The sequence below is a fragment of the Alligator sinensis genome, unplaced genomic scaffold (assembly GCF_000455745.1).
Source record: "Alligator sinensis unplaced genomic scaffold, ASM45574v1 scaffold641_2, whole genome shotgun sequence".
In the NCBI taxonomy this organism is placed as follows: domain Eukaryota; kingdom Metazoa; phylum Chordata; order Crocodylia; family Alligatoridae; genus Alligator; species Alligator sinensis.
This window is the reverse complement of record NW_005843111.1, coordinates 1,028-12,996: the sequence shown is the minus strand read 5'-3', so window position 1 is coordinate 12,996 and position 11,969 is coordinate 1,028. Positions and strand designations below refer to the sequence as shown.

Sequence of the window (11,969 nt, the reverse complement as noted above, 5' to 3'; positions counted from 1 at the left end):
GCTCTGCGTCTGGCCTAGCAACCCCCCCCCCCCCACCCCTGCTCCATGTTTGGCCTCTGGGGGTACATGTATTTAAAAAGGTTTAAAACCCCTGTACTAGCTAGTAAGTATTTACTACAAAACATACTAGTGCTAAGGCTTGCAAAGATGGATGATGTGAAGAAAAGGAGTCAACTAAAAGAATTCTGGAATTAGCATTGAAGGTAAGATCATAGGTCGTGTCCACACATGCAGGCATGTGCGCTCACAGCAGCTCAAATAGGAGTGGCACAGATTTGTGCTGGAGATTTTTGCCTCAGCGTATGTGCCTGGACATGCAGTTTGGTGTGGAACAAGTTATGCCACTTGAGGTTTGTGAGGGTGGCTTGGGGATGTGGGTGTTGTAGGTGGATTGCAGGGGGACTGTGGGTGTGGGGGGCTGTTCAGGAGGGGTGGGTCTCTTGGCTCCCCACAGGGCACATGCCCCCCACACAGCACATGGACTATTCCCTCCCTATAGCAGCAGCGGCCGTTTGGGGTGCTCGGGACCCTCCTGGCACAGCCCTCCATGGCACAGGGCAGTGTGGCTCGGCTCCAACCATCTGGCACCTGGTGCCATCTGTGCCACATCGTGTGGACCCATCCCGGCTTGGTGCAGGGCTGTGCACCTTTAGTCAGCTCCATGCTGCTCGTGCCACTTGTAGGGACCATGCATGGACCCTGGCTGTGTGCTGTGTGCATGGGCCCCAAGCCCCATCAGGCTGAGCCAGTTTTGTGGAGGCAGGACCTAGCCCGGCATGACACATGGTTCCTGTGAGTGGCATGGGGTTCCAGGGGATAGCCCGAATGGCCTGAAGGTGCATGGCCTCGCGCTGAGCTGGGCCAGGCCCACGCAATGTGGCACAGGCGGTGCTGGGTACCAATTTCACACTGCTATTCTTCTTGTGCTTTTCTTGCCCAAAATGGAATATTTAGTCAAAAATGCCTACCAGTGACTGTATGAAGGTCTTTAATACTGTTTATAATCTGAGCCAAATTTGGATCTAACACTGTTATGCTCACCCCTGCACATCAGTCCTCTTATTTCATTTAGTCAAGAGTTCCTCCTGTATTTCCAAAATATTATACCCCAGTTTTCTTTTAACTTCTTAACTCAAATTAGTTTAACTGTGTTTGTTTTCTTTCAGGTTTAACATCAAGAAGTAAAAAGCAGTTCTTTAAACTCATCAGGAAAATGCCAATTGTTGGAGGCATAGTAAGTATTCCAACAACTTCTGATAATATTCAGTCAGAGTCCATACCCCAAAAGCTTATCTATGCTTCTGAAATCTGATCTATGCTTTCTGTAGTTGTTACTTTCCGAAAAGGGAGATGCCATTTTCCATTAATGACTCTGAGCAATTGCAGGTGGCTGAGTTTGCCCCAACTTTGTTCTAGATGTTATCTGACTTGGGCTTAAAGTTGGTTCCAGGTTATTGCTCTGAGGTAATTTAACATTTTGGGTTTGTTATCCATATGTGGTCATTGGTATGCAAAGAAAAGGTAAGTGGACATTGGTTGTGCAGGGCAAAACACTTATTTTTCTCATTGTTCTTCAGGCTAATTTGTTTTAGAACTTTTAAGAATGACTTGCATTCCAGTATTAAGACAGCCAAAGCTGTATAATCATTAAAACAAGAAATACAATTATATTTGTTTCTCCTAAAAGTTAAAAACTATTTGCAAGTGTTAGCTGTTCTTTTTGCACTTTTTGTAACTTCATTTGGATCAAAAAAATTATAACTTTTTTAGTGACTTGGTTAATGACAATAGTACACTTTGACACAGCTCATGCCTGAAGACCTAAATCTCAATAAATGGGCAACGTAAAATGTGTTGAGAATCAGAAGCCAGGTCTTCTGATGTAACAGCTGAATGAGTTAGCATGAAAGAAAACACTTTAATTTTTTTTTGACCTTGCTTACCACGACTGCAAGTGAGATCTAAAAAAGTCTTGATTTAAAAAAAGAAAAAAGAAAAAAAAGAACTAGCTTTAAGGGCTGTTACCCAATTGTTATAAACTATTAGTACCTCCCCTTTAAAGAGCTAATGTGATCCTGTTTGTCTAGGCTGGTGCCCTGACTGACAATTTCATCAGGCTTTAGTAATTAGTGAGCTGTGGCAGATGAATTTATGACTCTCTTCATATATTCGACAATAAAACCTTGTTTATTCATTGGTAGAAGATATGTAGAATAACTCTAGACTCCCTGTCACAACCTGCTAAACTTACATGGCTCATATTTTCATGGTAGGGCTATTGAGATGTTGATCCATTACAAAAAATGGCTTAGTATCTCTTGTCTGTAGATTCCACTGATCAGTAATCTGTTACTTGATAAGCCTTTCATGTTGATTACATGAGGCCTTGACTTTCAAGCATTTCAATGTCCAAAAGTCTCAAGTAGTTTTAAGCTCCCAACAGCTGTATTAGATAAGGTTCCTGGTGGAGAAATCCGTACTGCTAAGAGATAATGCCTTTTAAGGGGGAAAATCTGGGCGTTAAAACTGTAGGCTCAGGCCAAGTACAAAAAAAAAAAGCCTTAAGTCTATCTGTACTGGAAATTTTCTTTTAAATAAATTGTATTGTTTTGTAACTGATATTTTCTAGTCTCTAAGGGTGTTTATGCATGTGCTCTGGGAGTGTGTGTGTGTGTGGGGAGGGGGGTTGGGGGGGCACTTTAATTAGAGTGGCTTCGAGAGCCCTAATTAAAGTGCTTGGAGCGTCTCGTGTATCAGTGTCCCAATGCTGAAAAATCGATGAATGAGCTTTAGTTAAAGCACCCCCCCACTGCCATTTTTCAGTGCGGGGATGCTGATGCACGAGATGCTGGAGTCTGCTGGACCATGGTAATTGCCACGCTCCAATAGACTTGATTAATCGAGTCTGCTCTGATGTGCTGTAATTGCAGCATGTTGGAGCAGCCTCGCTGCTCGTGTATACGCACCCTAAATGTACAGGCAGTCCTCAACTTACAACGTTTCGAGTTACAAAGTTTCGCACTTACAGTGTTTATGAATTGACACCCTGTTTCAACTTTCTGATGTCAGTTTCGACTTTATAACGCCACGCCACACCAGCAAACAAGTTCACTGTGTTGCCCATCTCCCTGGAGAACATCTGTCCAAGCTTACTTGAACATTTTCTTTAAGAAAGCAGACAAGACTCCTGAGAAGACTCCAGCCAAGAACCCTTCAAAAAGTCCAGCAAAGTCTCTTCAAAGAAGTTCTTCCAAATCTAATATGATTGCTATTTACAATATAAATACATTAATGTAGCTATATTATTCATCTATAATTGATCGAGTACAAAATTCTGGGTTATTTTTGGTGAAAATAGGGTATTGGGCCTTGGTTCAGGAGCCAATCTCCCATTTATAACATTATTTTGCATGGGGAAAATTGGTTCTGAGTTGTAACGTTTCAACTTACAATTGGTTCCTGAAAACTGTGTCTTGTCATAAGTCCAAGGACTGCCTGTATATCTAATGTCTGAAGAGACTAGTTCAAAATGTAATGTATCTTTATTTTTAACTGGCACAGATTAAAAACTTATCCTCGTGGACTTGAGTTTCATGAAAAGGGTAGAGGGAACCTAGTAGCTTGCCTTGTTACATTTGGTAAACACAATTTTATTTTCAAATTGCTAAGTAGGTATTAAGGGAATTAAAATGCGTAGTGCTTGACAGTATTTGTTTAAGGAGTTAATAATGCTGTTAATAATGAACTTCCTGTGCCAGGCACTAGTAGTGAACCTTGTGCATGATATAAAAGGCATGCATCTCACTGATGACGTTTTATTTTCCCTTTAGATACAGAAGCAGATAAACAAGGCTTTGGATGATGTAACCTCTAGTTTGCCCTTCCTGAAAGATGAAAAGGGTTATATCAAAACACTGCCAGCACAAGGCATCAGCCAAGATGAGTTACTAGAGAAGATAAAAGACTACAGCTCAATGAGTATGTTTGTGAGCTTATAGTACTGAATATGCAGGTCTGCCTCATAAGCCTAACATTGGAATTATGCTGTGTATTGATGAAGTTAAATGAACTCTGTGGCTGGTAGTTTCATCTTCAATACTTTTTTTTTCTTGTGTTAATCAACATGTTAACTGAGGACTGATGTCCTTCTGTAGATGACAGCTATCAAACCTCACCAGTATTTGATAGTATGCAGGTATACTAGCCACCTGAAAGTTTTATGATGCAAAAGGTATTGGAAAAGTAAGATTGTTCTGTTGTTGTAGTCATGACATGTAATGCAGACAATGTGAGTTTGGAAAACTAATTGGAGATTGAAGGTCTTTAGCCTGTTGACCAATGCAAATATCTAGTTTGTTAGATTAGCTTGAAGGGGATATTTTCATACCTGTCTGAGGCAGAGATGGACAAAACTTGATACCTGTTCACTTTAATTCCTTCCCTGCTCTCCTGCTCTCCCTCCTACCCCCTCAAACAAATAAATGGTATATTCTCTTGGATCCCTACAGGAAAAAAGTGGTTGCAGCCTGCAAGCTACTGTGAGCAAACACATGATAAAATTAGTGAACCCACTTACTTTGGTAGTGGGATATTTTAACTTCCCTTGCCAAAACAAAGAGATTCTTCTTTTTAAGTTGGTGCAGTATCACAACACTGTCTCTAGGTTGAGTTAGCCCAGGAAAGCAAGACAAATCTCTTTTGGCTGCCACTTTGTTTTAATTGGAAAAAATGTATTTTAGAGGCAAGCACAAATCTGCTTCTGAGCAATTTTGCCTTATTCCTAATCTCTTGCCATAAATATATGTTTTCCCTCCCCCACCCTTACTCCTCTGTCCCTCACCCCCCCAATCCGAGCATTACTTTCCTCCAGACAAATGATCTTGAAAACGTGCTGACACTTCCTGATCTAGTATTTCCTCCCATGTTTAAAACAAGATATAAATTTAAGACTTAGAGGCTGGCATGCAACTACGTATGCAAGCAGTGAGACTTCCTTGAACTTCCTTTTTTTGAAATTAATAAATTGCTCTTTTGGCCTAGAAACCTATCTGAAGTATAAAACCACGACCAATGAGAGGTCGTTATGAGATTCACTCAAATGAGCTTTTCAGTTGTCGTGGAGAGGTTGTATAAGACCTCATATGTGGACAGGATATGTCCTTCCGGGAAGAATGAGATGGAGGACTTAAATCACTGTTTGTGGTCTTGTTCAGCCTTTGAAGAAATAAGGGGGAAATGGATCTCTCCATTAGTGGAAAATTTTAAGCAATGGGCTAATGAAGGAGAAACAGTTTGGCTCTTCTCTGTTACCTTACAGCCTGTCCTATATTCCATAGATGTATTAGTGCCACTTGCACAAAGGATAAGGGCCAAAATCAAATAGAAATCCTGGTTTTTAATTTTTTATTCTGCTATTTTATATTGCTTCATTTGGTTTATTTTATGTATTATCATGCATTATGTTTGATTTTCATTTTGTTTAAATGAGTAGAATGTATAATTTGTTTATGTGTTTTTACCAATAATCACAAATCATGTAATTTTATTATTATATAATATACAATTGTGGTGTTAATTCTACTCTCACTTTAGTGAAAATGCTAAATAAACTACTAATATTATTTAGGTTGGTGCAATATCATGATACTGTCTCTAGATTGAGTTAGCCTAGGAAATCAAGATGGTTTCCTCTTGACTTTTTTTTAATTGATGGAAAGTATTTTAAAGGCAAGTCTGAATCTGCTTCTGAGCAGTAACCCCACTGCTAGTCTCTTGCTTAAAAGTGTGTTCGTTTCCCCTCCCCGCCGCAATGCTCAGCATTACTCAAAAGAAAAATAACTTGCATAGCAAAGTGTTTTTAGGGAATCTCTATTCTCAGTTACAGTGATTCTTACCTTGTAAAGTGTGCATCAGGATTGTTTGCCTTGGTTCCATCATAGACGGTGTGTAACACTTGATTCTGTTTCACTTGTGCCAGGTTTTAAGTGGCTGGGGGCTGAATGCACCTCAAGCTACACTAGCTGGGGCCACACCAGCAGGAGCATGGACCCCAGGCCCTGGGGACCACATGTCTTCCTTCCCTTCCTCCCTCCCCTTCTCTGTTGCTGCTCCCTACACTCCACCTTGGCATCTTTCTGAGCTGTGTGCTAGGGAGCCCCAACTTGCACTTAGTTTTGGGGCAGGGGCAGGAAGGGGAGGCCTGAGACAGGCAGAGCTTGAAGCCCCTGGCTACTACTACAGCAGGGGAAAAAGGGGGAGAGTGGTGGCTAGGTGGGAGCTCAGGGGTCACAATTTAACCTCTCATGGGCTGCATGCGGCCTCCAGGCAGTCAGTTGGACAGCCCTGACTTACATAAAGTGCAGGGTACTGCATCTAGGGAGAAGGAACCAGCAACACACCTATAGGCCGGTGGAACACCCTTCTTGTCAGCATGGTGGCAGAAAAGGATTTTGGAGTCATTGTTGACTCCAGGATGAACATGAGCCGCCAATGCGAGGAAGCAGTCAGTAAGGCTAACTGCATCTTGTCATGCATCTAAAGATGCATCACAAGCAGGTCCAGGGAGGTGATCCTTCCCCTCTGTTGCATTGGTCAGGCCACAGTTGGAGTACTGCGTCCTGTTCTGGGTGCTGCACTTCAAGAGGGATGTGGCTATCATTGAGAGGGTCCAGAGGAGGGCCACTTTCATGGTCAAGGGGCAGTGGGGCAGGCCCTGCGAAGAGAGGCTAAAGGGCCTGAACCTATTCAGCTTCCACAAGAGAAGGCTGAGAGGGGATCTGGTGGCTGTTTACAAACTCACCAGGGGAATTGGTGGAGGCTCTGTTCCCCCGGGCACCATCCGGGGTTACTAGGAATGATGGCCACAAATTGTTAGAGAGAAGGTTCAGGCTGGGGGCTGCCAGGATCTGGAGTGGGCTCCCAAGTGAGGTGGTGCTCTTTCCTACCTTGAGGGTCTTCAAGAGGAGGCTGGACAGATATTTGACTGGGGTGATATGACCCCGGCACCCGTTCCTGCCTGGGGCAAGGGGTCAGACTTGATGATTCGTTTAGGTCCCTTCCGACCCTAAGCACTATGATACTATGATAAAATTCGAACTCAAGTTAAAGTACCTGTTATCTTTTAATTAGAAAGTTTGAAGCAGTAAGTCTTCCTAAAATATGTTGGTTTTGTGGATTAGATAGTATTACATCCTTTCTTTCCCAAATCTAGAGTAACTTTTGCATTTCATCCTATAAATTGCCTGATTATCACACAAGCAAATGTAATCAATTCTGTGTACAAACTTATGTCTAATAAATATCCTGCAGATGTTTTACTGCCACTTGTTCTGTCCTATGTAATGTAATGTTTTTCCCCTCAAACACTCCTTGAGGCTTTCACTAGTGTGTGTTTATTGTTCACTTCCTTCCCCCTTCTTCAGAAGCTGTTTGGAATGAGGGCAAGGAAATGATGATCATGCCTGCTATGTTTGAAGTTGAAACCCTTAATAGGAAAATTTTAAACACTCCCCTCTGCCAGGAGGGTAACAGAGGGTGGTGGTATGAGGATCAAGCTGATGACCAACTCTGATAGAAAATGTGCATTGATGTGCTTGATCTTAGAAAGTTACCCAGAAAACACTTAGGTAGTGGACACCATGTCAGGGTGTTTAAAGAAGGGTGTAGGTCTGGTGGCTTTCATTTGCATGTGCCTTACATGAAATCATTTGCTAAATCTGTGTGTTTTTAACGGTACAGGCTTCTTTGAATTCCTTTCTTAAATATGGCACAATGCTGAAGTTAGAACCCAACAATGTGGAAAAGTTTGGGGAACTTAAATTGGTATTGAGTAGTAGGTTTCTGATTTGCATAAAATTTGCTCAGCTGAACGCTTTGTAGCTGAGCAAGACGGATCTACCCTGTACTGTTATAACTATTTCTGTATTCCATAAAAAAAAAAGTGGAAGCCTTGAGTGCTCAATTATTATGAAATTTTATTTGTGCTAATTGTCATGACACCAGGGAAATAAGAAGAAGGCTGGAGAAAGTATTTCATATTTATGAATGGTTTGACCCCCATGTGCAGTCTAGAAATATCACTCTATGGAGAACTTATTTTTAATGGTCTCTTAAATGAAGCAGTTATAGACAATTAACATGGTGGGGGAAGAGACAAGATAATTCCCAAAGTCAACATTTTGGACAAACTTTTCTTGGATTTCCTAATTCTAAGTCACTATCCAGGCATTTATTTTTCTCTAATATTTGCTATGTTTTAGAGAAAATTGTCTTTCCTTCTCTGATTTTGAGCTAATGATAAGACTACCTGGGAAGTCAGGGCTGGTCAGTAACTTGAGAGGCTAACGCTTCTGGTTTGCTAAGCTACTAGGACACACACTTTCTCTTTACCCTTTTAGATATTTGAAGGTTGCTGCCAATTTGAGCTTACACTGCTTATGCTTATTTTTTCAGGTGAAGTACATTGGGAGGATGGAAAAGTCTCTGGGACAGTGTATAGTGGTGAAGAGAAACTCACCAATCTGCTAGTGAAGGTAAACAAGCTTGTAGGCGATACAATATGTTGAATTTACAAAAACTTTGTGGTGAGTAACCATAAACCCCTTCCCATAAGCTCCTGAACTAAAAGGAATTATTTTGTCTTGGAAAGTGGTAGAACAAAGACCACGGGCCCTGAAGCCAGAAGTGGAGGTTCAGATAGAAGGTGTTATTAGCAGAACTATTGGGCAGTCAAATAAATGGCCGAAGGTTGCTGGTGGGGAGTGGTGTCAAAGCATCATCACTGTAGGTACTTAAGAACAGATTAGATAAAAAGTTTGGAATGTGAAAGCAAGTAGCTGATTGCATGTGCCTGAATAAACTGATGGTGTTCTTCTAATGTTGGGAAAGTGGGGCTCTACAACATTTCAGGAATTCTACATGGCAACCATGGCTTAATCCTACTTGATCTGGTCTGTGGCTGTTTATACCACTGTAACCCCTTTTGGGTTAAGCCTAGGCAAAAGAAAACTTACAGCTAACTGTACTGTGCAGCCCAAATTTGGAGAGTAGCTTAAAAAAAAAGAGAGAACAAATTGGCTTCACCTAAATCAGCAGTGCTCAGCCCAGTTAAGCTCAAGGCACTCTTAGCTTTCACACACTTTTTTTTACTACAGAAAAATAATAGAGCAATTTTTCTGTTGCAGAGAACTTGGAAGGATCACAGTAGGTCAGAATGTTTTTGACATTATAGATATATGTGCAAAATCTGTGGGTTTGTCCTGTGAATCATATATAGGTGTTTGCATACTTAACAGTGCTATTATGTGGCACCTTTAAAAGAAGCTTGCAGTGCCCTGTTTGAGAACTTCTGACCTAAATTCTTGCTAGGTCTATGTATAAGCCTGGCATTTTTCTCCTTGGTAAGGTTAAAAGGGTTCTAAACAAGTCAAGTGCCTGTCTAGCTGCTCTTTTCTTTTTCCTTTTCCAGGAAAAAAGCTTTGGACAGTCCTCTTGGGACCTTGTTACATATTAAATTTAGGCAGGTTCTGGAGCTCTTAACCCCTGGATTGTCCACACATTGACACCTGACACTAATTTTAAGCACGTTTTAAGCATTTTAAAGTTACACCACTCCAGGGCAGGTTTATCTCTGATCCATGTTACCTAGCTCATGTTCCATTACTGTATGGCCACTCCCCATAGATGAACTGCCCAAGTTGTAGTCCTCCAGCATCCCAGGAAGCAGTGCCCCCTCACTCACCCTTATGTTCTTTGTGGACAAACATTCTACCCCCTGAACTCTACTGCCCAGGAGGTGGTTCTGGGACCAAGCTAACTCCCTTCCCACCCCTGGGAGTGTGACTTTCTCACCCCCAAGGCTGCAACTGTGCACAAACTGCCTGCAGAGCATATGCCAGCTAGCCAGCTTGCAGGGCATGGATGGGTCCAGGCGTAGGGTCTAGTGGGGGTGGAGGAAGGTGGGAAACAAGGTATGGGGCCATATTGACCCCCCGTGAGATGGAGCTTCCTTCCTAGGACAGGGGCAGTAGCTCCCTCAAAAGGGCCTTCCGTCACTGCTCCCACCTCCCAGCCACCCGGGAAGCACAACCAGCACCTTCCACATCCCAATCCCAATTTATTAAAACGTTTAACCTTAAAAACATTTTATTTACTTGGTCATTTTTCATTTAAAATTTACTACTTTTTATTTTATCTTTCAGTGGCTGCCTTCCTTCATTTCACCCCCTTCTCCCACCCTAATTTCCTTTCCTTTCCATTTCATTACCCTCCCCCATCCCATTAACTCTCCACCACCCAACCTTATGTTCTCCCTCACCCCAATCCATCTCTCATACCCCCCATCCCACCTAGAGCAGGGATAGAAGCTTGTCCTGGCTCACCAGCCCTGTAGTGGCAGCTTACAGCTGTAACTCCCAGTCAGGCCCCTGTTCCTCGATTCTCTAGTGTTAAGTCACAGCTGCGTAGGTAGGGGACAGTCAGAGGTTTTTAGCCTTAACATGTGACTGTTCCAAACTCAGGCTAGTACTAACTGGTCAACATTTGAACAGTTTAAAGTGCAACATGTAACAAGGCTCTTAGACTCCTTACTTTTTTGGAACATCTTTTTAGAGCAGCTACAGTGAATTGTGTGTGCATGCCTACTGCTTCCCTGGCTCATGGATGTATGAATGCATAGATCTCATCACTGTTTTCTGTAGGAAATCATGCTTAAAACCTTTGGTTCCAGTGATTGTTTTTTGTTTTTTTTTCTTGATGGTTATGTTGTCACTCCCGTTGATAGTCTTCCCCAACTTCAATAGAATTGCTCCTTATTCTGGCCAGTGGAGATCAAAATTAGAACCACAGTCAAAATTAAAACCACTGTCTTTGTTGAGAGCCATGGTGTTTAGAATGTGTGTGAGAGAAATGCTGGCTTCTGTGAATGCTTGTTTCTGAGTATTTGGGTAGTTGTACTGCTTCTAGGCATAATAACTTGTGGTTACTCCAAAATGTACTTTGAAGACAAAATAATTACAGTTTGTCTGATTCTGAAGTGACTTTTTCAGAATAAGCTGATGATTGCTTCTTGCACTAAGATTTAGTGGCTCATTTTTAAAAGAACAAAAGCTTCTGTCCTCAAGCAACCATATATTTTCTTTTAAACAGGTGTACTTGGAACTCATAATTTATTTAAAAACAAACAAACCAGTACTTAATGGGATGGTGGTTGTAGCATAAACATGCCTCAGGCCAAATGTACTCTAACTTGGGGGTTATTAACAGTGGTTGGATAATATGACTGTGTCATCACATCTGTTCGCTTCAGAAACTCGTGGCTACACCTACCTTCTGCAATGTGCTGCTGTTGACCTCCTATGCCATGGTTTTTTTTTTGTTACTTGCTGCTATGGCTGAACATAGTTCATTGTGCTAGCTCATTTGTAATGTATGTAATGCCAGTTTTTATTGCTATTGCTGGATTTATTGAATGATAAACCCAGGTTTTGTTTTGCACAATATCAGAACATAATGACATGCTTTTTACTTAAAGGTGTATGAGAAGTTTGCATGGAGTAATCCCCTTCATCCCGACATATTCCCCGGTTTGAGGAAGATGGAAGCAGAGGTGGTGAGGATGGCATGCACACTCTTCCATGGGGGACCCAGTTCCTGTGGTGTTGTAAGTCGTCCACTTAACACATGACCCTTCTAACTGGATTATGCACTCCTACTTCCTTTCTACAAACTGTGCTAATATTATTTTTGTACAGTGTGACTGAGACCTTACAGATACTAGTAAGGTTGGCCAGTAGAGCTATACTGGCAAACCCTTCTTGGAAACATTGAGAAAAGGGTTCCCAAAGTATGTGCGCAACAGAATGTCTTGGGCAGTATGGCTATAGCTACCCTTTGTGTCTTTGCTGTCACTGTTTCTATACTTTTAACCAGCAACACTGCTGGTGTTAGGTGGGTAAGGGATCAAATAACCA

The 11,969-nt window shown here is 41.9% G+C and overlaps 1 protein-coding gene across 1 annotated transcript in view; it reads left to right on the top strand.

Annotated features, from left to right (window-relative positions):
• The window catches only part of LOC102381859 (sphingosine-1-phosphate lyase 1-like), a 23,975-nt gene extending 12,277 nt beyond the window's left edge, over nt 1-11,698 (top strand). The window contains exons 3-6 of the mRNA XM_025193862.1: nt 1,167-1,234; nt 3,831-3,978; nt 8,452-8,531; nt 11,531-11,698. Coding sequence (XP_025049647.1) covers nt 1,167-1,234; nt 3,831-3,978; nt 8,452-8,531; nt 11,531-11,683 — 449 coding nt within the window. The 3' untranslated portion in view covers nt 11,684-11,698. The remainder of the gene's footprint in view (nt 1-1,166; nt 1,235-3,830; nt 3,979-8,451; nt 8,532-11,530) is intronic.
• Nucleotides 11,699-11,969: the final 271 nt, after the last annotated feature.